Source organism: Anser cygnoides, chromosome 5 (assembly GCF_040182565.1).
Source record: "Anser cygnoides isolate HZ-2024a breed goose chromosome 5, Taihu_goose_T2T_genome, whole genome shotgun sequence".
Classification (NCBI taxonomy): domain Eukaryota; kingdom Metazoa; phylum Chordata; class Aves; order Anseriformes; family Anatidae; genus Anser; species Anser cygnoides.
In genome coordinates this window covers 20,584,136-20,609,756 of record NC_089877.1, presented here as the reverse complement: position 1 = coordinate 20,609,756, position 25,621 = coordinate 20,584,136, and the positions used below count along the sequence as shown (strand labels likewise).

At 58.4% G+C, this 25,621-nt stretch overlaps 1 protein-coding gene across 6 annotated transcripts; it reads left to right on the top strand.

Annotated features, from left to right (window-relative positions):
* Positions 1-2,807: 2,807 nt before the first annotated feature.
* Positions 2,808-25,278, top strand: RASSF7 (Ras association domain family member 7). Of its 6 annotated transcripts, none has more exons than XM_066997356.1 (7): positions 2,808-2,895; positions 16,880-17,033; positions 17,950-18,854; positions 19,589-19,757; positions 20,118-20,225; positions 23,149-23,301; positions 23,406-25,278. In XM_066997356.1, exons 2-6 carry the CDS (start codon positions 16,931-16,933, stop codon positions 23,295-23,297), a joined length of 1,434 nt encoding a protein of 477 aa, XP_066853457.1. In that variant the 5' UTR covers positions 2,808-2,895; positions 16,880-16,930; the 3' UTR covers positions 23,298-23,301; positions 23,406-25,278. The 6 variants fall into 6 exon arrangements, with proteins under 6 accessions (XP_066853457.1, XP_066853458.1, XP_047914759.2 ...); XM_048058802.2 differs by lacking the exon at positions 2,808-2,895 and adding an exon at positions 2,921-3,280; XM_013174350.3 differs by lacking the exon at positions 2,808-2,895 and adding an exon at positions 2,921-3,461.
* The last annotated feature ends 343 nt before the right edge of the window (positions 25,279-25,621 follow it).

Here is a 25,621-nt window from a genome sequence, read left to right as displayed (position 1 = left end):
GTGTATCGAGTTGCAGAGGCCTGCCCTTAAAGGAGAACAGCTAATCTTCCCACTAGAGCCAGCTGCCTTCCTAAAAGACCCGAGCAAGCCCAAGCAGGGCTGCAGGTGGATTAGCAGGACGTGGTTCCTGGTGCACCCTCAGTCAGCTGCAATGGCTCTGCGGTTCCCAGCCCTGTTTCAGCTTTGCTGCGACGCTGCGGTATCTTTTATTTTTCGTTCCTCTTGTTGTCCTAGAAACAGAGCAAAAAATTCTTTCAGGCAGGCCCTTTTGTTCCACTCGAGGCAGCATCTTCTGCCTCTCAGTGAAACAACGTGCCATTACATAATAAAATCCTTGAGAGAAAAATAGCAGCGGGTTCAAAACCTTCCAAAGAAACCTGAGAAAACTTCACATGCTCCAAACTTTCCACAAGTCTTAAGAGTGCTACATGCCTGAAGGGGTCAATGGGCACTTCCCAGCCCTGCTATGGGTACAGGCTGAGCAACACCGGGCGGGGGGGAATTGGGAGGTGGTCGGGGGGGATTTTGTGTTCAGTTCTGGCCCCGCACACCTTGCAATGCGTTCATCCTCTTCTCCTTGGAGTGGGAAGCAGAAAAGCAATATTCTTTTGGCTGAGACATCACTGGGTTTCTGGTTAGGAGCCTTTCAGAGCCTTTCAGGCTAAGGATGCTGGTGAGAATGCTAAAAACATTTGCAAATATTTCCATAGGAGTGCACAGCCTGGCCCAGACCGGATCAACGCTGTCAGCCCCCAGAGGTAGCAGACACCCAGGCTGTATTGCCCAGGTTTGCCCTGCCTGCCTTTAAGACAGCCCGTCACACAATTACATGCAATGGTTTATTTATGGCCAGATCCAAGGTCACCGTCCTCGCTTCTGGCTTTAAATTACAGCTTTCAAGGTTGGGGGTGCCGAACGAAACAGTCAATGTGCCACATGGTACTGGCAAGAGAAAATTACTCCTGTTATCTCCCGAAGCCAGGGCTCCCCTGGAATTGCTGGGATTTTGGGGGTAGCTGTATTTATCAGAGAAGGAAGGTCTTTTTCTGGGGAAATGTGCCCTTCTGCATGCTGAGCCAGGCAGCTGATGCGCCGGGTAATTTATCCGTGGCAGGTGAAGTGGAGCGGCTGAGGCAGGGCAGGACAGTGACACACATTTCGGGAGGCTCCGCGGGGCCAGAGGCAACCCCCGAGGTCTCAAGGAGGAGAGGGAATCGTGTCGGGGGCCATGCAGCCCTCTCCCCTGGGCAGAAGAGCCAGCTGCATCCCGTCTCGGGCTGGTCACAGCAGCCTCGAGCTGGGCGAATACTCGGGGGATTTAATTCTCCGTGAGGCCAAAGCTGCCAGCGAGACGCTGCTGCGGCCCTGTGGGATGGCAGAGGGCTAGCATGCGAGTTAGAGGTTTGTTTATTTTTCGCAGTAATAGCTTTACCCTTACAAGAGATTTCCAATCTTTTTACAAGGTGCTGAAGGTGAAAAGATTTAACACTCAAAATCTTTTTATTAAATGACAGGGAAAGACAACCGTCCTAACCAGTGGCAAGTGAGCCTCTGCTCAGCTTGCGTGTGATGAGGATCTGAGAAGATTATCCAAACTAATAAATACGATATGTATCTCCTGAGAACAGCTTTTGTTGTTTTCCCATATAGATCTTTGTTTCTCCTGCACCGTGAGTTCTCCAGGGCACGGCCTGCGCTGCAGAGTGCCAGGTGTATTATCTGATTTTGGGAGATAATAATTATGGAGAATATGTCAGAACAACAGAAAACTTCATTTCAAAAACCAATTAAAGCTGCCGAGTGACAACTACATACTTGGGTATTGCATCATGTACTAATCCCAGAGAGAAGCGAGCGGTTAAGGGTGTCCTGAGCCCGGCGAGGTCCCAAAACCGGAGGAGCTCTGGGCAGCGGGCGCTCAGGACGCCTGCAGAGGCCGTTCTGCACCACGGCGTTTGCTCAGCTCCGAGGCTCAGCACCCGGCCCCGCGGCCCCACCACCATGAGCGGGGGCCAAGGGCATCGGTGGCGACCTGTCCACTCGCTGCCATCGGCTTTCAGTGACATGAGGGGCGTGCGGCGCCGGTTCCTTCACCGGGGAGGGAGGCCCAGCGCCTTTGCGAGGCCTCTGGCGTGTCAGTAGGCACCTGCTTCGTTCCCCAGACCTGCCCAACCTGTCTCTGTCCCGGCGTGCCTGCTCCTTGCAGCACATTTAGGGCTCCCCAGCAGCCGAAACGCGTGGGGCCGGGGTGCTCTCGCCCCTGCCCCGGCCCAGGCTGCCCCCCGGGCCTCCACCTGCTCCAGCCTCCACCAGCAGCCGAGCAGCTCCGCGGCGGGGCCGGTCCTCAGAAGAGCATGGGGTTTTAACTGCCGTGATGAAGGAGACCCGGTCGGCAACAACCCCAGTCCCTCGGGAAAGCAGAGGCTGAAGCCTCCGCGGTGGGAGGCCGCCGCTGGGGCCGGTGGAGGCTGGTTCGGAGGGCGAGGGGCGGCACGGCCACCTCCTGCTGGAGCCTCCTCCTGCCCAGGGCTCCCCTTGGCCTCACCCGGGCTGAAGCCCCTCCAGCCTCCCCTGGAGGCACGGTGGAGGCCGGGATGGCGGAGGCCGCCCCGGTCTCCCCAGGCTGAGCTTCGCTTCCGTGCCCCCCGAGGAAACAAACGCACGCCCTGGCGCGGTCGTTCCCCGTCGGTTTGCTTATTCCAAACTGAAAAATTAAAAAAAAAGAAGCCCAAATTTGAGAATCGGAGGCCAAGGGGAGGGGGAGGGGCGGGCTCACCTGGGCGGGGGCGGGGCCCCGGGGCGGGGGCGGGGCCGGGAGGGCGCGGCGGGAGCGGCTGCGGGAGGCGGCGGGGGCTCCGCGTCCTGCCCGGCCTGCAGCGCGGCGCTGGGCTGCAGGTGGGTGCCTCGCACCGCGGCCCCGGCGCTCCCCGGGGAGCCTCCGGCATCCCTGCGGCACCGCAGGCCCTGCCGGCAGCCCGCTGAGCCTCCGCGGAGGGCAGCGAGGCCCTGCTGCTGCTGCTGCTGCTGCTGTTACTGCTGTTACTGCTGTTACTGCTGCTGCTGCTGCTGCTGCTGCTGCTGCTGTTACTGCTGCTCCTGCTCCTGCTGCTGCACCGGGGCTCGCAGCGGCCCTGAGGCTCGCCGCCTCTTTCCCTCGAGGCTGCCGGAGGAGCCGGCACCAGGGCCTCGCAGCCTCCCCGGCGCGGCGGAGGCAGGTGGCGCTTTGCCAGCCTCCGTCCTCCGAAATAAGTTGGGAGCAGTCTCCCGGAGCAACCTGCAGGTATTCCGTTCCTGCTTGGCGCTTCGGCTCCCAGGGGCTGGCTGGGGAAGGCTCTAATCCCATTGTCGGGAGGCCGCGAAGCGAAAATAACCGCCCCGGCGAGGCCAGCCTCCCTCGGCGGCGCGAGGAGGCAGGGAGGCCGCGATCGGCCGCCGCTCGGAGCCGTGGACACCGACCTCTGGTAAGGATGGAGAGCTGGGGCTGGGGTGGCCTGGAGCAGCTTTGGGCTGCGCAGAGCTGCTCCGAGCACCAGGGACCCGGTGCCATCCGCATGGCGGGGCGCTCGGCGTGGCAGCAGGACCTCGGGGACAACGCCGCGGTGCACCTGATGTCCCCAGCGCCTCCTGCCACCAGCACGGCGCCTTGAAACCCGCCTGAAGGAGCAGCAGTGCAGGGCAGCGTCGGGTAAAGCAGCCACGGGGGCTCGGCTGTGTGCGTTTGGGGCGTCAGCGCTGAGCCTAGCCACCAACGGGGTCTGCAGCCACGCGGAGAAGCCGTCTGTCCGTCTGCCTTTCCTCTGCCGGGAGGAAGGGCAGAAGCGTCTCCAAATCCGCGGTGCAGAGAGGGGTTAAATTCCTCAGGCACTGGGCTAGATAAGCGCTCGGCTCCTGGCTGCATACTTCTGATGCCTTTGGTGAACTTCGGTGGCACTCAGCAGGTTGTTTTGTAACTTCGCTCGTAGCGCGCTGCGGGTCGAGAAGCAAACTGGCCTCTGCCTTCTCCCTGCCCTGCGACAACGCTTTGCGCTGCACCCTAAAATCCCAGGGGGGAGCTCGGGGTGGCGTTGCCTTTCCTCCTGCTCGAGTGGAGCAGGTGCATCGGCACAGCACGCGATACTCCCCTCGGGACGGCGTCGGCAGCGTCTGCAGGGGCTTCTCGCAGAGCAGTGACCAGAGGGGATCCGAAGAGGCGAGGGGAGCTCTGGCTGCTCCCCGAGCAGAGGCAGGGCAGGCTCCAGGGGATGCCAACAGCACCGTGCACGAGCGCGGGGGCTCGGCTGCAGGCGGTGTTAAAGGCACCCCTCACCCCCAGCCCCGAATGCTGCTCGCCTTGCTTATCTGGGGAGGTGGCTGCCCAGCTCGGGGGGGGCCCTGCGGGTCGGGATGAGGTGGAGAAGCTCACCCCTCCCTGGTGCTGGCTGGAATGCCAGGAATCCCCTGCCCGTGTCCCCGCGCCGCTCCACCGCCGTGGTTATCTGCCGCGGGAGCCCGAGCACGGCGCCTGGCCCCTCTCCACGCCTCCCTGCCGGCCGCCCCGCGCTGCCCCGAAATAAATAACGCGGAAAGCGAGGGGTCCCCACGTGCAGAAGCCTTTCGGCAACTTTTTCAGGAACAGCTGCAAGGCCCGGAGTGCACAGCTTGCAGCATCCTGGGGGATGCTCGGGGCAGCCTCGGCGGAGCGTCCGCACCCTCGTGGGGACGGAGGGCAGGGCCGGGGCCGTGCCGTGCTCCGAAACCCCCCTCTCCTGGCAGGGGGGTCCGGGTGCGCCAAGAAATAAACCCCCGTGACCGAATGTGAGACAGGTAACAGGGAATTAGCTTTCCTCGGATGAAAAGGGGAAGGGGGAAGAGGGTGACCCCTTTGAAGAGGGCAACCTGAGCGAGTCTGTCCCTGAGATCGTAAGCCAACAGCGGCACCAAATCCATTTTTTATTACTATTTTTTTTCTTCTCTTTGAGAAGAAAAGCAATTTGCAGCTGTGCCCGGTAGCTTTGGATACCTGCAGGCCCAAGTGAACGTGCTGGGGAGTTTGCCAGCCTTGACCAAACCTTTTGGCAGCGGGTTGCGGCTGGTGAAAGCAGCGAGGCGACGGCGGGGCTGAATCATCCGAGGGCACTTGGTTCCCTGCTCTCTGCGAGGCAGCTTGGCCAAAAAAGGTAGAGTGGTGTAATTAGCGAAGATACCAAGGTTAGACCTGGTGTATACGTACTTGGATACCAAGTGGAGACACGCCGTGGCTGCCCTAGCACCGCGCTGCAGGGAAAGGCCGCCCGAGTGTGTCAGCTGGAAGCCTCGCTAGCTCATCTTCCGCAGCTTCCCGGCCCCTCTGCCCCGTCCTCTTCGGCTCTTCTGCTGGGCGAGGAACCTCAGCGGTGGCTCGGAGGTGAGCCAAGCGTTCCCCCTGCGGGTAGGGGAGCGATGCTGTGGGACCGCGGGCTGGAGGTGCCTGCGCTCAGCACCCTGACCTGGAAAGAAGTCCAGATGCTGCCTGGGGGTGGGTTGGCCTGTGCCCGGTTTTAAAGGTGGGAGGGGTGTTTTTGGAGTTACCTCCGTGCATGCAGGTTTTAAGAGCATCTTCTTAAAGGATGTTCCTTTATCTGTTGCAACTTGTCTGTGCCCTTGTAAACCCGCGCAGTCAAATTAAGGCATAAGTGCATCTACACGCAGGGTTTTTAAGAAAATCCTATTATTGTAAATGATTGCTAACAATTTTATGCCCGTCCATTTTTCAGGTGCCAAGCTCATGAGCTTCTAAAAGCAGCCGATTATCTTGCTTTTTGTGGGCTGGAGTCAGCACTTTCTCGAGGGTGCTGGGGTGCTTCCAGCTGCCCTGGGCTAGTCATCTAGAATAACTTGTTGCTTCAAAAAAAAAAAAAAAACCTCTTACCTGAAGACATGGGTGGGTCAGCCCTGAGCTGGAAGCGCTGGGGCAGGCGAACGCTGCCTGGATTTGGGGTGGTTTCCTCTGCCTCTTCGTAATCCCCATCGCAGCGCAGGACCTGCTGGAGCTCTCGGTTTTAGGAGCTGTGTGCTAAAACCTCCCCGCGGCCCCAAGGTGCCTCCTGCGTGCCTGGGAGGACTGAGGACGGGAAGGGCTCTGGGACCAGTTCCTAAGCTGAACTGGGTAACTGGGTCAGGTGTCTTTGGTGCTATGGCACTCTCTCGAGCATTTTGGGGCCAGGAGTCCCTTTCCACCCCGGCGGTGTCCTGTACCACGTGGCTGATGTACGGAGGGAGGCTCTGGAAGAGCACTTTTTTAGGGTTTTTCTGGTTTCGTGATTCCTGCCAGGAATTGCTTCCCCCAGCATCGCCCCAGGAGGTGCGAGCGCCTGCTGGGGAGCTCGTCCCTGCCTCTGGATGCTTGCCTGAGGCTGCTGGTGGTGTGCGGGGAGTTGGACGAACACCAGAGGCGTCTCTACAGGATAGAGATGGTGTGGCTTTGGAGGCTTTGTGCTTGCTGTTCTCACTTGTTGATTCCCCCCCCCCCAAGCTCTGTTTGGAGGTGGCAGCGCTCCTTTCCATGAAGAGGCAGATACGCTTGGGTTGGACGAGGAGAGGCTGCTTCACCTCTGGCAGTCTTGGAAGTGTTGTAATGGTGGTTTGGGAATCGCTCAGGCTGTGATGTTGGACTCGGCGCTGTCGCTTTTAGTTCATTTAGGCTTTTAATGACCTGAGAGCACAGAGAAGTTAGGGTAAAAGGCGCTGAAGGCTCAGTTTCCAGAAGCAACCTGAGATGAGCCTGTATCGCATACAGCTTAAACACCTAAACACTCCTGTGGGGGGGAAAAAATAAAGGATTTTTATTGCATCTCCCTCTCCGCACAGACACGCCGGACAGACCAGGGGGTCGCTGCCTCGAGTGAGGCTGGTCGGGAGATCAAAATGGGTCGAGCAGCCCTAACCTCCCCTGCTTCCATTTTGCTTTAAAACACCGTCTTGTTGAAAGACAGCGACTTGTACCCCCAACGGATGGCTCTCTGCTCCCTGCCCTCGCTAACATTTCTTTTTGCAGAGCTGTTACCCGAAAGGCAAATGTTTTTTTGCAGATAGCAAAAGATAGCCCCCTGCGTTTGTGCGCCAGATAAGGGACGGAGCTGGCTCTCTGAAGATGCACCTCCATTTTAGTGCTTTAGAGAGCTCGTTATCTCTGCGTGGGTTCAGGTTGGGACGGACGGCACCTTCACCTAATTAATCACACGCGAGGTGCCGTGAAAGCAGAGACTTCCAAAATACACAAGCGCCTTATCAAAAGTTTCAGCCTGGATTAATTCCGGCTCTTTTGTTCGTTTCACTCCGTGTCTGTGTGAGAGAGAGAGAGAGAAAGAAAGGAGCAATTTCAGCTCCCCGCAAGTGGTCATTAAAGGCCTTTTTAATCCTACGGAGTTATAAATAAACATTTGTGGCGGCGTGCACCTGCATATTCATTAGTGCATCCTCGGCGCTCCCTCCCGAGGCCCAGCGGCGCGTCCTTGGCGCGCGGCTGCTCTCCGGAGAGGGTGGGAGACCGAGTTGCGCTGCAAATGGAAAACGATGTGGAAGGATGTCTCTGGCTTTGTAGCTGCCAGTTTGATCGCCTTCTCTGCTGCGATGAGGGTTGGGGTGGGAAGAGGATCGCTGGCGGCAGCTCCTCTGAATTGTACGAGCACCACGAGGACGCTGTGACTTCAGGGAGCCGCGGGTGCTGCGCTGCCTTCCCCTGCTCAAACAGCAGCAAAACCAGCACCCTAACTCTGGGGGCTTAGTGATGCTGCTCTCAAAATCTCAGGTTTCTCTGATAAAGCAGCAGATGCCTCCGGTGGATGTCTCCATGTTGGCTGCCTCTCCCTAACTCTGTCCAGACCTGGTGTCAGGGTGCTTGCTCGGTTATCGCCTTCCCCTCTCTGCTCACCACAAGCGGTGGCTTCGAGCAGCATGAGGACCCTGGGTGAGACCGACGTTTGGAGCAGCGAAGAAGCCAGCGTGCAGGGCAGCAGGAGCAAAGCTGTGCCCCGTAATAACGTGCGATGGCTGCTCGAGGAGCAAAATCATGGGCAGCGAGTGACCCATCTAGAGAAATAATCCATCTTAGCGGAGTTAGTAAAGCAAAACGTTTGGAGCAGACGGGAGAAGGGGCCTATGGCCCATCAGAGCTCTGCTGCCTAATAAGGACTTCTAAAACTTACAGGACTTTAAAGCTTACAGCTGTTTCCAGAAAGCAGCATGAATAATTGAAGTGCAGCAGTAATAATATCCCTTTAAAAGTTTTTATAGGGACCATTTCCCCCCGCCTTTGGCTGGGGAGGAGCAGCAGAGGAGCAAGCAGGTAGTTTGGGTATTTCTGAGCATTTCCGAGGCTGAACCGGGCTCCTGTGTCTCCAGATTTGCAGCATTCCTCCTGCATCCCGTGTCATGATAAATATAAGCTGTTTTCTGTCTTGGGGAATGGTCTGTGTGTAATAACAGGGGAATATTCATGAGTTGCGTCATGCTTCTCGTCTTGGCCGCTGTGGGAAGTGGACGCGGTGGAGATGCTGGGGTTCCTGGCAGATGCACGCTGCAGTTGTGTTGTCTGATACCCCTCAGAACCTGGCTTGTACAAGCTGCACTGCGAGCGCTCCCCAGAAACCTGTCCCCTAAAGAAGACCAGTGTTTGGGCATCCCAGAGCTGCTGCACCGGGGCTCACAGCTGGGCAACGTTTGCAGGTTCAGTGTTGCTTTTGACAGCTGAAAAGGAAGCACTGTTTATTTATTTATTAAAAGTAAAGGCAATAATTTTAGGAAAGGACTGGAGGGGTGCAACCCTGAAAGGTGTTGAGTTCCCATCCTCAGGGCGGATCTGGGTCAGTCTGGATCCCAGCCTTGGCTGGGAGCTGGACACCTAAATGCTTTCCCAGCCCCTCCTCCCAAGGGCTTAGCATCTGGGCGGGCTCATTGCACAAGAAAAAATGAGCGTGGAAGTGCAAGATCTGGCTTACGTGCAAGAGCCTTTCCTCTCTCCTCTCTAATCTAGATGCTGCTGCTAATTTTGCTTCACCCCCTTGGGAAGAAACTGCTAGGGATTCACTCTCAGCTGCTTTCATGAAGGTGCTCTTTGCTCATGTGTCTGAGGTTGATCATAATGATTACAGCAATAGCAGGTGCTGCTAATGTTTCCCTCGTAAACCTTAATCTTTATGGCTGGCTTTAATAGCCAGCCTTGCTCTTCTCCCCCTGTGGATAGCTGCCATTAATGCTGCGTGGGAGAAATGCACCGCGTTAAGGTGAGGAAGACAGCTCTTCCAGGCTGCGTGCGCGCATGCGCTTACCCGTTGCAAATCCACCTGGCCAGCTCTCGGTGTTTACAGCAGTAGGTGTTATTTTTTATTTTGCTTTAATTTATAACGAGCTTTCGGTTGGTGCCGTGGCCCGGACCAGCCAAGACTTTGCTCATCTCTGGGCCACCCGCCTTGGGCTGGGGATTTGCAGCCGTGTGCCTGGCACGGAGCCTGCCTGTGTCGCTGGTCCATAAGGAGGATGCTGGGGGCCGCGCGGCGAAGCCGTGGAAAAAAAAAATCCCCTCCCTGGCCCTGCAGCGGAGATTGAATCAAGTGGCAGTGTTTCCTGGCGGGGCCCACAGCGTGCCTGCAGTGTTATCGCTGCCCGCGATTATTGACATTTCGACACTGCTCCGGCATGGTCAGCCGGGCAGGAAGCGGTTAGTCATTAATTCACCCGCTGGCCTCAATCAAGGCCACCGTGGGACCCCGGGGAGGGTGTCACTGCCACCTCCCACCTCGGTGGCCACCCGGCCCCCTTTAGAGGGGGCCGCTCGGATGCGATCTTGGCTTGGTTAAAGAGAGGTGGGGGGAAAAAAAGTCGGGTTCGATGCCGTGGCAGACCCAAAACTTGGCGGCTGGGAAGGAGGAGCTGGCACGGGGTGAGGCTTTTGTGGTTTTGGGCACATCAGTCAGCCTGCTGGGGCTTGAGCCTCCCTCGCCCAAATCCCTGCCTGAGGACGTGACCCCGGGCGGTTTCCTCATCAGGAGGAGCTCAGGCAGCCCCCGGCTCTTCCCCGGCCTCGTGGGTCCGCCCTGGGCACGCTGGCCTGGGTTCGCTCCTCCCTGTAATTTGGGAGAGGAAGCGGGGCAGAAAATCCCAGAGCCTCTATTTTGTTCTTAATGGGGGGTTGCTCGCATGGGGCGGGCATCCAGGGTGCTGCTCAGGGAGCCCTTGTTTGTGGCTGTCCGTAAATGAGTCTTCTGCAAGATCCTAGCGTCTAGCTTGGGGTTCCGGTGGACTTCTGTGGTGCTGGGTCCGTGGCTTTGGTATCGAGTGACATTTGGTCCGTGAGTGATACGGCACGGCACCGCGGAGAGGCCCCGCAGGACATGGGGCTGCGTGGCTCTGGCCGGGCCTTGCTCTGCGGCAGTGGGAGTGACCGTGGGTGCTCAGCAGGGCCTGAAGTGTTTTTCTTCCCTTTGTCCTCGTCCAGCGCTGCTCGCTTCCACCTTCGAGCAGGTTGGCTCTGCTGGAAGCACTGCCCCCTGCTCAGGGTTGGCCATGGCCGGACAGCTTGTTCAGAGCCGCGGCTGATCTTCTCCGCCCGTGCTGGGTGGAGAAAGAGAGCTGCAGCTGGCATTATGTCTGTCACCGTGGCTCCATGGACGTGGCAAGGAAGGGCCCAGAAGAGCTGCCCTGTCCCTGCAACGCCCCAGCAAGAGCTGGAGATGCTCCTCCGAAAGAGGATCCGAGGCAGGAGGAGGCTGCCGGGGGGCTGGGGGGGAGCCCAGGCCACAGCCCTTCCCCTCCATTTGGGCTTGGGCTGCGGGATGAGCACCGTCAGGAGGCTTGGGGTCTCTGCAGACCTCCTGCTCTGGTCTCCTCTCCACCCCTGAGTAACGGGGAGCCTTTGCTCCCATGGGAGGCTCTTGGCAAGCAGCGGCAGTGCTCGAGCAGGCGTGTCGCCGTCCCAGGAGCTCGCGGCGGGTTCGTGTGTGGGCAAGCAGGATCGATCTCTTCCCTTGGGTGCCCAGGAGCTGGGCTGGTACCTCGGGTGCGGAGGGACCTGGGGAAGCATTAAATAGCTGCTGGATGTGTCACCGCAGCAGCTGATCACGGGCGGTGAGTCACTGCCAGCACTCAGACATGCAGGGTGCCGGGGCACGTGGCTGCTCCTCCACTCCTGTCGCCACTTGCTATTTACTTGTGTGGTTTTTTTCTTCGTCTTCTCCTTGAATAGTTTCCTGTAGCATGGGTTCACACGTGCAGGTTGCTTCCTATATGCCTGTCTTCTCCAGCTCTCGCACCTTGCCTCCCGTCCCCACCCCTTCAGGCTGGGCTTTGTCCCCAGGTACTGGCCACAATCACCCCAAAAACACCTGGATGGGGTCCGGCAGGGTGGTCCTGCCCCATCCACGGCAGCTGGGTGTCTGAAACCTCCTCCTCGGGCTCCTGGTCCCCTGGAAGCTCCCAGCGCTGGTGCAGGACCTCGAAACCTTGCAGCATTTGCTGAACCTGCTGGCTTCGGCCTGTCATGGACAGTTTAGGGCTGGAAGTGAAGACGGGGTGGTCCTCTGCTTTCAGGCCAGAGGGAGCTGCAGTGTGGGGCCAGGGGATGCTGAGAAGACAAGTGAGAAGTTCAGGTTCATATCAGGAATGAAATGAGTGCTGTTTGGGCTGGCTGCTCCAGGCGCAGCTTTCCCATCTTCTCTGCCTTTTTTTCCTGTCGCCTCCAACTCCCTGCTCACCGCAGGGTGCTGAGGATACTCCTGCCCGTTTGCAGACCCCTTTCAGGGCTGGGTTTGAAGCACGGCCCGTCTCCAGGAGCACCTCGCCGTCCGTGCAGGTGCTGCCTGATGACCAGGGGGTCAGCACGGGACCCGGAGCTCAGCGACGCTGGGTGGTGAAACTGCAAACCAGGCGAAACCCTGCCAGCCCCGTGGGCAGGAGCCGGGCACGGAGCCGCTGCTCAGGTTAACGAGGAAGAGCAGAGCAGCCCGGGAGGATTTCATCTGTGTTTATCAAGCACTGCAGCCCTAATTACGGACTTCAAAAAAATAATAAATTGTGTGCGTTTGAATTTGGATCCAGAGGCACTCCTGTGGCAACCGTGGTGCAGACAGGGATTTCAAAGCCTGGCCGATGGGCTCTCTGCAGACCTCCTCCTGCTCTGGAGGGACTTCTCAAAGCGGGACTTGCTGATGGGGTTTCTCCCTGCTGCCCACGTTTCAGTTTGTCGGTCGGTAAAGCGACGTGAGACCCTGGAGAGGGACTGGGAACCTGCGCTGGTGTTTTCCGGGTGCCAGCACCGCTCCCTATCCCCAGCCAAAACCCTGACCTGTAAACTGGGCAAAGGTGAAATGCTGGTCTGCTGGCCATTTGAAGTCGTAATGAGAGTTGCCCAGAAGTTCTGCCCGCGCTGGCGCTTTCCTGCCAGCCCAGCCCTAGCCCCGCACCAGTCCCCTGGTCTCTGGGAGGCGCTGAGCACCTTTAACCACCTCTTTAAAGCTGGCCGAGTCCTGTTTTGGGAATGGCAAGAAGAGATCCAAAACAAAAGAACCCGATCTCCAAAGAAAAGCTCTGCTAGAAAACACACTGGCTGCTGTGTTCAAAGGTGATTCAGCTTTGTTTCCTCTGTAGAGAACCGCTTAAAAGCGTGTGGCCCAGATCTTGGCGGTGCGGGATAACGTGTCCCTGGGTGCTCAGCACCACCGAGGTGTTGAGGTCCCCTCCCGGTCCTTCCCTCCGTGCCAGTACAGTGAACTGGGGGTGTCTGCAGGAGGCTCTCCCCGGAGCCTGGAGGGGCTCAGCCTGCAGGACAGAGGTGTTGTGTCCTCTTAGGAAACCACGTGGTGCCTGGGGAAGGCATTTGGGATGCCAAAAGCAGCTGCTGGCTGCAAAACTGGTATTTTCTAAGCAGACATTTTTTTCTTACGGGTGAAAAATTAAGGGAGAAAGGTGCTTGCATTTGAAATGAACTTGGAAGCCTTGGCCAGAAGGTGCTGGGTCAGCTTCTGGGAGCCCCTGCCGGGGACAGGATGGATCCCTGCAAATCGGTGGAGGTACGTGCTTCTGTAATCGGGGCAGCCAGCTGATTTTCTTGGCTGGCCGCATGATGTTTCAGGTCACGAGGCTCTTGCAGGCACCCGTGGGGTGTTTATGAGCCGGCTGGGACATGCCCTGCTCGTCTGCAGGGCACCAAACCCAGCTATGCAAAGCGTGCATCCTCTCACCTGCAGAAATAACCCCTCCACCTCCTGCTGCTGTAGCAGGTCCTGCTCTTGGCCGGGGCTCGGAGCACCTGCAGCCACCACGCCTGCCCATCTCCCTCCCGATTGCCCAAATTCGGCCTTGCCACTGCCAGCTCCGAGGAGCAAGCTTGGCCGGCTGAAGGGTGAGGCTTAAAATTTGGTTGTTGCCTCTGCTGCAGAGCTGTGTCGAGCCGGTTGCTGCGAAACACCTCGATTAGCAGGAGGACTGATTGCTCCCTCTTTTAATCAAGGTAACCCAAAGCTGGCTTCAAACCCTGAGCTTTAAAAGCAGCCTTGATTTATGTGAGGTTGCAGCTTTGTTCAAATCGAGTCTGAACATTTTTTTTTTGAGCTTGTTTTTTTTTTTTTCCAATTTAGACTAAGATGCAGCAAAAAATAAAGCTGTAAGATCTGGGAGTGTTAATTTATATTTTTTTTTCAGTGCCAGCATTTGAAATTCCAACTCCCAGTTAGGAAATTTGTCGAAGAAGTTGTGTGAATCATCCATACCATCAATTTAGGACCGATCACATGGGAAGGGAGCAGAAAATTAGTCACTTCGTTAATCTGCTTCCAATAAAAATGACTTAGAAATACACGGGGGGGGGGGGTAAAACATAAGAGCAGCTTGTGGGAGCGGCTGTCACGCGTCCTCGCACCGGCGCAGCAGCCACCTGCTTGTTTCCCTGTGCTTTTTTGGGGTGGCCGGCGAGGCCCTACAGCTGCCTGCGCTTTGGTTCGTGATCAAAGCGGCTTCGGATGGCGGCAGCACTGCGAGCGCAACCGGGGGCAGCTGGAAGGCGGCCTCCCCCCGGGGAGCAGCGGTTCTAACCGGCTAACTTTAGGTGCGCAGAAGGGCTTCGATACCCAGAGCAAGCCGCGTGCAGCATTCCTTACTTAGATCAGTTTTCCAAAAAAAAATCAGAAGATGGAAAGATAAAGGAGGAAAACATGGAGGAATGGCCTTCTAATCGCTATACGCGCACGTTCTTTTGGCAGTAAGGGAAAAAACTTTTACAGCTAAGAAAAGGCAAATAACTTTGTACGAGGAATTTAACAGCAGCGGCTACAAAGGAGGCGATGCTTTGGGATGAGGTGGAGGTTTGTGTTTTTGAAAGCTTTTACAGGAGCAAAGATAACGCTGCAGTGAAAGAGCAGATAATGTCCTGTGCATCCTTATGGAAACAATTTTATTTATTTATTTTTCCCAAGTCTGGAGTGAACTTTCAGGGAGAGGAGAGGCCAAGGGGCTGGTCAGGGTTGCAGCATGTTGGCGGTGCTGATGCAAAGGGTTTGGAGAAGCCAGGAAGGGTGAGCGTGGTCTGGGAGAGCTGAGAAATCGCTGTCCCTGAGAGCCGACAGTGAGCTTGTTTCTCCCTGGATGTACACTGCTCCCTGCATTGCTGCCGGGGGAGACTCAAGGGGTCGCTTTCCCAAGTAGCCTCTAAGAGATTTCCACGAGATAAGCTTCAGAGCCGCATTACGCACGGGCACTTCCCCGGCACCGCACGGTTTGCTAGCAGCTGGTGTTGTGTTTTTGGTACAAAACGCTCTCCTCCTTCGGTTCTCCCTCCAGCAGCGATGCGACACCGGGGCTGAGCTCATTCATACCTGAGCCCCTGTGTCGCCACGGGCAGCTCAAAGCCGAAACTCCTCCGTAAGAGGAGGAAAAACGCCTGCTGCCGCTCCCTGCCTTTCGGTTACGTGCCACTTGCCGTGGGCCGGACGCTGGTAAATGATTGCCAGAGGCTGGCTCTGCACCCAAACGGGAGCCTCTCGCCCACGCGGGACCCGCGGCGTCCCGCTCCCGGACCGACCATCGCTCGTCACCCCTCGTCTCGGCGGCCGCCGTCGTTTCGTGCGAGGAGAGGTGAGGCCGTTGCTTTTCTCATAACACAGCCGGCTGCTTTTATTTATTTTCAAACCACCCACTCCTGGCCTCCGCCGGGGCTGTGGGGTAGGACGGGGTGGGGAAAAGCCCGGCTCCACGGGCGGTTTTGGCGCTGGCGGTGCCAGTAGTTGGCACGTCGCTTTCCAGGACACCCTGCCACCCGGTGCCGGCGCTGGGGTCCTGTGTCCCGGCACGATGGTGGCTTTGGGGTGGCAAAACCCAGCCGGGTGGTGCCCGAGCTCGGCAGCGACGCTGAACTTTGCTCCATGGCGGGGGCGGGCGCCGGTTTCACTGGGAGTTTGCGGCCACGCAGCGGGGCAGAACCATGCTCTGAAATGAGACTGGTCTCCACCTCGCCAATACAGCATTTAGGGAACGTTGGTGGGAGAAATGGGCAGAGCCCGAGCTCCTTCGCTGCTGCTGGTTTTCCCCCTCGGCGCTGCCGAGTCAAATAATCGTGCCCGTGGCGGCTGCTCCGCACCCGCTGCCCTCGGTCCCCGCCGCGCTCCGCGGGTAAATCTGGAAGTGAGGGATCGATAACGCTGCTGCGGGTGATGGGGAGGCTGGTGTTGGATCAGCTGCTCCCAAGTGCTCCCCGGGGGATGGATTTGGCTTTCGGGCTTGTTCTCCAACAAGTCGTTCTGCCCCAGCACCGTCAGGTCTCCTGGTGGGAACAGCACCGTGGGACTGTTTCCTTTCCTAGGCTTCTCCTTTGCCTTGTGTCACGGCTAAAGCCTTGTGTTGCTCAGGGTGGGAGCCTTTGAGCCCTTGCTTTGATTCCTCAAGGAGGCAAAAATAAAAAAATAAAAAGGTGTTTAACTCAAGTTAAATCTTTTCTCCCTGCGCTGACACCTGCTCCTCCTTCAGCCTGCTCCTTGCAGGCACCCCTGGGGCGACGGCAGCGGTCGTGGCGTGTCCCCAAACTTTGGGGAACGGGGGGAACTGGGAGCTGGGCTAGGTTTGGAAAGCAGTTTGGGACCCTTTGTACCTTCCTCTGCCCAGGTCCCTCAGACAGGCTTGATGCTTGAAGGCTCCACAAAAAAACATAGGAGGAAAAAACATTTTGAGAGTGTTTACAACCAGAATAAACCCAGATATCTGAGTTCTTTGCAGATTACGTCGATTTAATTTCATTTGTTAAGACTTGTGGTCGTTTGGCTGCTGGAAGAGGCAGGAGTGCTAAGTGAGATTTTGCTGCAGTTAATTTTTCCCATTTCTTAATCCCTCTCAGATTAACAGAGGGGAAGGCAAATAGAGCACAACGTGCGCCATCTACACCTCTCAATTTCCCTTTGCACAGCTGGGAAGGGTGGGCGGGAGGGCGGCCGGAGGCTTCTCTGCCTTTTAGATATTGTTTGGAAAATCCCCAGTGCCGCACTGCCAAATTGTTAGGGAAATAGCAGCGAAAGTCCAACAAATCCATTAAAAGGCTGCGCTCTCAGCAGAAGTAGGCAGGGTGTTTCCTGGCTGCCCAGGCCTACCATGCACACGGGCAAACCTCAGTGCTTCTCACCTGGGGAGGACTTGGACCCGCTGCCCAGACCTGAGCTGTGCACGGGGTTTTTGGTGAGACAGAAGGGTTTTATTGCGGGTGAACGCCGGTATTTTAGCAATAACACCATAAATCTGATCTGCGAGCAGCAGCAAGCGTCTGGCTCCGGCTGCACCTCGTGGGTGGGGGCTGATGTTCCAGGCGCCCGGCAGACCTAAAAGCGCGGCTGTTAAAGCATCGCCCCTAGAAGAGGCTCAGGACTGACTCCTCGTGTCTTCTCTCCCGCAGGGACCGCGTCCCGCGATGCCCCAGCGTGCCTGAGGCCCGGCAGCCGCGGGGATGGAGCTGAAGGTGTGGGTGGACGGCATCCAGCGGGTGGTCTGCGGCGTCTCGGAGCAAACCACCTGCCAGGAGGTGGTCATCGCTTTGGCGCGGGCCATAGGTGAGCGGCGCACACCTGAGCGAGCTAAAGCGGAGCTCTCAAGACCCGACCAAACTCCTTGCCCTCCGTTTGGCACGGCCGTGTGTTTATATCCCTCCTCACAGAGGCTTGCTGGGGAGATGGCCAAAATAAATAGCTTGCAAGCGGCGTGGACAGGGTGCCTGGATGCCGGTGCCTGCCGTGCTCTCGCCTGTGGTCAATCCTGCCTTCTAGTGGCTCAGTTTCAAAACGCTGCGATCCTATTAGCGCGCAGGCTTTGCGCTGCGACGTTTCCCCTCTGTGCCAGGTTTGAGATCGAGCCCTGTAGATCAAAGCCCTCGTATCTCCGATTTCTCTTGCACGCCTTCCAAAAAGAACAGCAGGCTGATGTCTCCTCCACCTCCGCTCTCCAGGGCGTGCGTTCTTCCAGGCTGAGGGAACAGCAGGGCAGCTCCAGTTGGTGTCCTCAGCTTTTTCACACGCAAAACTCGACCGCGGAGGCGCTGAGCTTTGCAGAGAGATGCCCCATCCTACAAAGAGGGGCAGCACGGGACCCCGTTAACGGGGGGATGACTCGTGCCGTCCTCTCTGCGGCGAGCTGCTCCTGCTGTTGGGTGTCCCTGGGGAGATGGGTGGAAGATTTGGGTGATGGGTGGGAGATTCGGTGGGAAGATTTGGAAGGGGAAAGGGAGGAAAATGAATTTGTGCGGGTTTCGGGGTGCGCCCCACTTCCCCGGCACCATCCTCCCCCCAATGCTCTCGCTCGTTTTGGTGTCCAGAGCAAAACAAAAATGCCCCATCCTTGGTGGGTAGGGGCACCTCTGGGTGCTTCCTGGGGAGAGGGAACCTCCTGGGGGCAGGGTCCAGCTCTGGGGCAGCGGGGACGTCACCGGCCGCGGCTTCCCCCCCGGGTGACGTGCTTGTGTCCTGCCCTCAGGTCAGACGGGGCGCTACGTCCTGGTGCAGAAGCTCCGGGAGAAGGAGCGGCAGCTCCTCCCGCTCGAGTGCCCCTTGGAGTCGCTGGCCAAGTGCGGGCAGTATGCCAACGACGTGCAGTTCATCCTGCGGCGGACGGGCCCCAGCGTGGCCGAGCGGCCCTCCTCGGAGGGCGCTCCCCAGGCTCCCGAGAGGACTTTCATCCGGGCCAGCCTGCCCATCAAGCCCCGTACCGTGAGCACTGAGGCGCCCCGGCCCCGGGAGCCCAAGAAATCGATGACCTTCAACTTGGGTCCCATGGGCTCCGGCGAGCTGTTTGCTAAGAGCCGCTGGAGGCAGCACGCCTGGGAGGGGATGGAGCTGAAGGACAGCGGGGCCGGCCAGCTCTCCAAGGAGGAGCTGTTTAAGACGGTGCTGCGGCAGCAGGAGCAGCTCAACTCCTTGGAGGCCCACGGGGACACCCTGGAGACGGACCTGCGGTTCTGGGAGCACGGCCGGGCCCCCAGCCAGGAGGACGAGATCCTCTACCTGGAGCACCTGGTGCGGAGGAACGAGACGGAGCTGGGCGAGGAGGAGTTCTGGCAGAGCGAGCTCCGGCTGGAGAAGGAGTGCGAGCGGGAGAGGCAGGAGCGGGTGAGGAGCCTGCGGGCCAGCCTGGAGGAGTACACGCAGAGGATCTACGAGCTGAGCGCCCGCACCGAGGCCCTGCAGAAGGAGATCCAGTGGGAGATGGCCGAGAGGGCCAAGAGGGGCAAGGAGAGCCCTGTGCCGAGCCCCACGGACCTGGAGGACATGGCTGCCAAAATGAAAAGGGATCTGGAAGCTAAAGTCAAGCAGGGCACGCAGCTGGAGAGCAACCTGGCCAGCGTGGAGAAGGCCCTGGAGGAAGCCGAAAGGTCCCTGCAGGTAGGTACGGCCAGATTACCTGGCCCTGGGGGGTGAGGGACCCTCCAGGGGGAGAAAAAGGGGGTCTACACCTGGAAGGAAGCAGGCACGGGTCTAGCGTGGGCGAGGGGCTCCTGCACGCGTGGTGGTGCCACAGCAAGCGGTCCTCGTGTAGCCGCTGTGTGGGGTCGATGCAGCCAGGCGAAAGGCAGGGATCGGCGGTTGGTGTCCCCGCTGGCGTTGTTGGTCAGCGTTGTTTTTATGTCCATGCCTGGGAAGAAGGAATAGCGGAGGGGAAGCGCAGGTCTCCGCGGTGCCCAGGCACGAGGCTTTTTGGCAATGCCCCGGGCTGGCTGGCTCTGAACCAGGAGCCCAGCTGTGCCGGAGCTGTTGGGCTCAAGCCGCCAAGACCCGTGGTTCTCCTGTCCCACTGGGGTTTGGGTGCTGTGTGATATGCTGTCCTTGTCCTTACTGCCCGAGCATCCCCGTCCCCACGCAGGGGGGCGGCCTGGGGGTGCATCCCGGAGGTGCTGGCGGGCTCCAGAGCCGTCTGGGGGGCTGTTTGCAGCAGTTTGCTCAGCACGGCGTGGCTGTTGTTGGCCTGGAGTCCCCGCAGGCGGTGGCATGGCCTTGTCCCCATGGGGGACGAGTCCCTGACGTGAGCCAGGGAGCAGGGCTGAGGCCTCAGGAGGAGGCGCAGAGCAGCATGGGGGGCACGCAGCTCACCCTGTCCCCCCCCCCAATGTGTTTTGCAGGCCCAGAACCAAGAGCTGGAGGAGTTAAATAAGGAGCTGAGGCAGTGTAATTTGCAGCAGTTTATTCAGCAGACGGGAGCCACGGTGACCGTCGGGCAGGCCAGGTCTGAGGAGGACGCCCAGCCGGAGCCGAGCCCGCGCGAGCTGCCAGCCTGCCGGAGGAACGGAGGTCAGCGCGCCGGCTCGGCCACGGGGGGCTGCCCTGTGACCCCAAATGTCTCCCTAATGGCCCCGGCTCCTTCCTCCTCCTCCTCCTCCCCCTGGGCTCCGTGCGGCTCGGCTCCCCAGGATCTGCGGCCGTGCTTTCATGGCATGGCCCTCGGGACGGGGCGCTGTGGGGACGGAGGCCAGGCCGGCAGCCTTGTGTTAGGGATGGGGGAGAGACCGAGAGGGGCTGCACGGCCTTGTGTGGAGTGGGGGACAGGGGAACACGGGGATCTGGTCCCTTCTCCCGAGGGATATCCACTCTCCGTGAGTCCCGGGTGCCCGGTGAGCTCTGCCTGAGCTGGGTGTCCTTCCTCTCCCGCAGGGTTTCCCCCCTCCGGCGGCGACTCGCCTCCCCGCACCAGCACCAAGCAGCTCCTCGGCCATCCCCGGACCCTGCCGGAGCCCCTGGTGTCCAGCCTGAACCCCGAGGGTGCGTATGTCCCTGCGGGGCCCCCCAGCGCACCGGGGAGGGCCTGCGGGAAGGGGAGGGGGGTTTGCTACGCGAAACGGGCCGTGGCGAGCGAGCCTGCGTGCGTGTGCTGGAAGTGGGAGGCCGGAGCTATTTATAGATGCCATTAGGAGAGCAGTGTTTGTACCCTGCCATCCCCTGTGGCCTCCGCTCCGCTGCGAGGCAGTGAGGCCATTGATGTGGCATCCGAAGCAGTCTCCGGCGTTCGGGGCCATCTGCGGACCTTCGGGCACGGTTTCCTGGGATGCTGCCGGCTGCTTTTCAGGCCGCTGGCTCCCCGTCGGTCCCCTTTCCTCCTGGGAAGTGAACGAAGGGGGTGCCGGCAGCGGTGCGGGTCACGCTGCCATGTGTTTGGAGGGCAGCCGAGAGCTGGGAGCGGAGCTGGAGCAGGTCTGTCCCAGCCCGTGGCTCGCATCTTGGCAGTCAGACGGTGTAAGCTGCGGGACCTGGGGATATTCCTCCTCCAGCAGCCAAGCAACTGCTCCTTGCCCCCTGTCCTGCCTCCCCGAGTACCCCAGGGCTAAGCCTTTGCTGAGGTCAGGATGGGGAGGATTTGGCTTCTGTCTCTTGCAGAAGCCGTTCCTGCCCCCGGTACCCCATTTCTGCCCACCTCGGGGCCAAACCATCCGTCCTCATCTCACCCGACCCTGTGACCGTGGTGTCTGTGTGTCTGTCTCCACACCCCGAGCCCGAGGCTGGGTTTCGTGCTGCAGGCGCACGGTGCTTCCATACGTCACGTCTTCTGTGCTGTTTCTCTCTCTGTGAACGCTCACCCACCGCAGTGGGGTCACTCAGTTTATTTTTGTCTGTCTTGCAGTCATATCAACCAGGCAGAGCATCTGGAGGTAGAAGGGCACAGCCAGTGGACGATTGATTGCCTTGCAAGTGTAACTGTATAAATAAAACCATATTCCATATATATATATATTATATTTTTTACTGCTTTATATCGTGAATGGATGTGGATGGCCAGACAGAGTATTTTTACAGACTGTACTATAAAACAAAGACTGACCAGACAAAGCAACCCTCTTCCCCTGTGGATGAAACGACCCCCTTCTATTTTTTTAAAGTGCTTTCCATATTTAACACACAATGGCAGTGCTCACGTTCGCGTGGCCTCCCCAAAAGACCCGCGGTGTGTTTCGAGAAGCCCTCATTCCTTTGGCTATCAGGGCGGAGCTGCGTCGGGACGGCCCGGGTGACATCTCTTGTGGCAGAGACCTGCCCTCGGGCTGCTTATGAGACTCGCTCGGTGGAGCAGGCGAAGCGGACGGCGGGACCCGGTGCCACGTTTCGGTGCGCTTTCCCCAGCGAGCCCCAGCGCCGACGACGATGAAGGAGCTGCCAGAGTCCGGGCCTCATCCTGTGTCGCGCTGCAGCATTCCCTCGGCTGTGCTCATTCACGTGAAACGGGAAGAAATGGGTGGCTTTACAGCATCCCGCCGCAAAGAAGCGGGGCCGCGATGCCCTGTCCTAGCGTGAGGGGAGGACTCCGCCGTCTTAGTCACCTGCCTCCGATGCCCTGAAGCCATCCTGACAGCCAGCAGGTGAACGCCTGAGGAACCCAGCGCTGCTTTTGGTGCGTGCACGGAGCCTGCGGTACCACTGCCCCGCGAGAGAGTCCCTGAGAGCAGCCGAGCCCTGCCACGAGGCACGCGTCCGTCCTGGGGCCGACCCGGCTGCCTGTGACCACCAGCACCCTGCCCTCCTCGCCTCGCACCGAAGCACGGCGCGGATAGTCCCGTTTGCCAAGCTGCCCTCCTTGGGTTCGACCCCCTGCGGATGTTTGCACGACCTGGAGGGGCTGCGTGCTCCCCAGATCCCACAGCAGCCCCAAAAAGTCCTGACTGGGGGCAGCGGAGGGGGCGCTCTGGGAACGGCCGCCCTGCCGACGTCTCCATCCTCGCCGCGCACCCGCTCCGGGGTGGCTGCCTCAGCCAGAGACTTTTGGGGGAAGCACAAAGCACGGAGATGCCCTGGGACTATCGGATGGGTCGGTGGGTTTTAAAAACAGCCTTTATACTGGCCAGGGGGCACACGAGCAGCTTTTTTAGACAACTTTCTGGCCCCCCTTTTTTATTGTAAGAAACCTGTACTAGAAACCCCCTTTCCGCGGTGCTAAGAGGGAGGGAGAAGTGAGCAGCCATTCCCTGGCCACAGAGGGGACAACCAGGCTTCGAGGAGACAGGGACACGTGTGGAGACTTTTTTTTCTTAAGTCCACTTAGTTTTTAAACTTGTTCTTAAATCAGTACTGTGTCAGCAGGATGAGCCCCTCCCCGGCTGCCCGTGGCCGGAGTGTGCAGGACAGAAACGCTTTTGGTGACATTTCACTGAATGTTTTTTTTTCTTAGTTTGTGTTCTTGTTTTTTTGGTTGTGTTTTTTATTTTTTTTTCCTTGATGGCCAGTAGTTCCTCTTGTTTCTGTTCATCTGTCCCACTGGGTTCTGCTGTATTTTTAATTGTGAAGCCAAAGTGGCCGAGGAGGCCCAGGGAGGGGACAGGTTTGTCCAGGGGGTCCCAGCGCCCCGGCGTCTTTGTTTTCTACGTGTCCTCTCCATTGTATGCAAAAAAAAAAAATGTGACTTGGACGCTGTGTTCGCTGTAAAACACACTTTCCGTGTATGAATGTATCCTGAGCGCTACGGCATTGTCTGGTTTCAATTTTCAATAAAGCTTTTGGAAAGGATTTGTGTAAAGCGAGCGTGCACGTGCTGCTGGAGCTGAGCCGTCCCCGCTGCAGGTACGGGGCACGGCGAGCGCTTCACGTACCCCACGGCGGCCTCTTTTCGCAGGGAATTAAAGCCCTAAGTATTTTATGACCAAATGCTTCTTATGCACGCGCTGGTCTTTTTTTTTTCTTCCCCTTTTCTGTCACAAAGTGCTTTACAAACAGTGGATGAAGCTGGTGTCCGCCGAGAAGGCAGCCGTCTCCAGGATGAAACATGGCAGCTTGTTAATAATGCACAGCAGCAGCGCGGAGCATTTTAGGACGGGAGGAGAAGGGGACGGCGCGTGGCTGCAGATATGAGCAGGTAAGGGGCCAACCTCCCCTTCACCTTTACGCCCCCCAATCCGTTCCAGCGTCACGGCACGCCCGGCCGGGCACACGCGGTAACGCCGGCTCTCTCCCCGCCAGCATCTCCCCAGGGAAAGCCGAGGAGCTGGGCGCGGACCGAGGCTCTGCCGCTCTCTGACCCTGCTTGGACGTGCTCGCTCAGCCCTTTCCGGAGGTGCCCGCGAGCCCCCAGCACAGCCGTGCTACCGCAGCGGGCGTGGGGACAGCGGCCGCTGGCGTCCCGCAGGATTTTCCCCGTGCCGCAGCGAGGGGCGGCTGCGGGCGAGTGAAATATTAATGGGGGAGAGGAAAGCCGTTGCGGGCGGCGCGGCAGAGCCCCCTGCTCGCTGCGTGAGTGCCTGCTGCCGTTCAGCAGCTGGTTGCGCGATATTTAAGGATTGGTTCGCTTCGTCTGGAGGCCGCAGGTAGTGCCGAGTCTCCGGTTAGTCCTGAAGAACAGCGAGGAGATGTGATTTCAGGGTTGTCTTTTTGGAACCGAGATTTTCTTCCCTTTTTTTTTCCCCCCCACCTCGAATCGCTGGAGTTGGAAACGTATGTTGGGAAAAAATGTGTTAAAAATACGTTTGCTCCGTGCAGCCGCATGAAGAAGTCTGTCCCCTGCGGCCAGAGCGCTGATTGCTTGTTTTTTGAACTTTTTGCTACTCTTGCTTTTAAAATGAGACTCCAAGGAAAGTACTGGGGCATGATGGAGGTTGTAAAGAGCATTTCAGTGCTGCTTGTGGAAAAACCCCAAACCCTAGGTTCAGAAAAACTGCTTGCCTTGGACGCAGCCAGGTTTTCCTCTGGGGACACGCAGACTGTTTTCCCCTGCTTGGCCGATTACCTTAGCGTTGGCTGCCTCGTTTCCCCCCGAACCAGCCCTGAGAACTCGAGGTGTTCGCTGAAATCAACAGCGTGCCTGAGAAACTGGTGTCCGCGGGTTAAAAAAGGGGCTCTTTCATTTTGGGACCCCGTTTGTAATTCTGCTGTGTGCAAATCAGAGAGGAATAAAGAGAAGAGGTTCGTCGCTGACAGCTCCTCCTGCGGGGGCGTGGGGGGGGACACCACAGAAAAATAATTCAGCGGCAGTGGAATCTCGGATTCTAGCCCTGCCTTACCACTTACTTGGTTGTTGTTTGGGTGTTGTTTCTTTTGTTGTTTTGAAGATGATTTTCTGTGGGTTTGGGTGTCCCTGGGGAGAGAGCGCTGCGGCCGTGTGCTAGCCCTGGATTTGCAGCCGTCGCCAACGCTCTGTGCATCTCTGTGCCGGGGGAACGCCAGCCCGAGGGCTGTCCCACGGGGGATGCTTCGTTACCGACACGCAGGGCAAGAGCCCGGTGGCATTCTGCAGCTAGGTTTACTTATTTTTCTCTATGAAGCCAGCGCTGAGCAGCCACAAAGGCGGCGGAGTTCCTCAAGGTAATAAACGACCGACTGAATCCAGCCCCCGGACCCCCGCCCTGCCGTCCCCCCGCCACACGGCTCAGCGGCGGTGACCTAAATTCGTCGTGGCACGAGGGGCCCTGCGCTTCGGGGACACGGCGGCGTGCGGTGGCACCCCCTTGGCTCCCGAGTTTGGATTTGGCGAGGGACCACCAGGCTGCTCGTCCCGCGTCCAGCGCCGCCGGCCTGCGCTTAACGCCGCGCGCGTTATTTAACCAGGCGAGGCTCGCCGCCCGCCGCAGCTCTCTGCCTTCCTGCTTTTATCTGCTCTAAAGGCTGTGTCAATAATACATTTCTGCCATTGAATATTTTATTGATGATTTGACTTTTCGCTGCTTGCAATTCCCAATTCAAGGCTGCATGATTGTTCCTAATTAAAATTTTATGCCCTGGGAGAAGCCTTCTTGCTACAGTGGAGATGATGCTGTCTTTTTCTAGGCCACTACTGAGTGGTAGGAAGGAATTACTCATTGTTATGAGATTAAAACAAAGCAAATTATTTTTTTTCTTTTTTTCTTTTTTTTAAAAAAAAAGCAAGCCCAGCATACGACGCCTACTGGAGAGTGAACAAGTGACTGGCAGGCGAGGTGGCTGGAGGATGCTGTGCCTGGGTGAGCAGGCGGCCGTGTCCCTGTGTCCCCGGGGCACCGCAGGCAGCAGGACAGCTTCTTCCTTCCCCTGCCGTGGGGTGCTGCTCGCTCACTGCCACCCAAACACTGCGAAGCACAAGGCGCATCTCCAGTGTGCGGTCTTTTTTTGGTGGTGTTTCCTAAGACCCGTGAGGTACCTGCAGGCGCTCTCAGCACACGGCACGGGGCAGGAGCGGAGTTCAGCCACGGGCTCAGGTTCAGTCA

Excerpts from the sequence above, each read along its gene's own strand:
- RASSF7 (XM_066997356.1), top strand. The coding sequence starts at position 16,931 with ATGGAGCTGAAGGTGTGGGTGGACGGCATCCAGCGGGTGGTCTGCGGC. Across the intron at positions 17,034-17,949 it reads CGCTTTGGCGCGGGCCATAG|GTCAGACGGGGCGCTACGTC; the intron begins GTGAGCGGCGCA and ends TCCTGCCCTCAG. Across the intron at positions 20,226-23,148 it reads GTCCAGCCTGAACCCCGAGG|TGCTTTACAAACAGTGGATG; the intron begins GTGCGTATGTCC and ends TCTGTCACAAAG.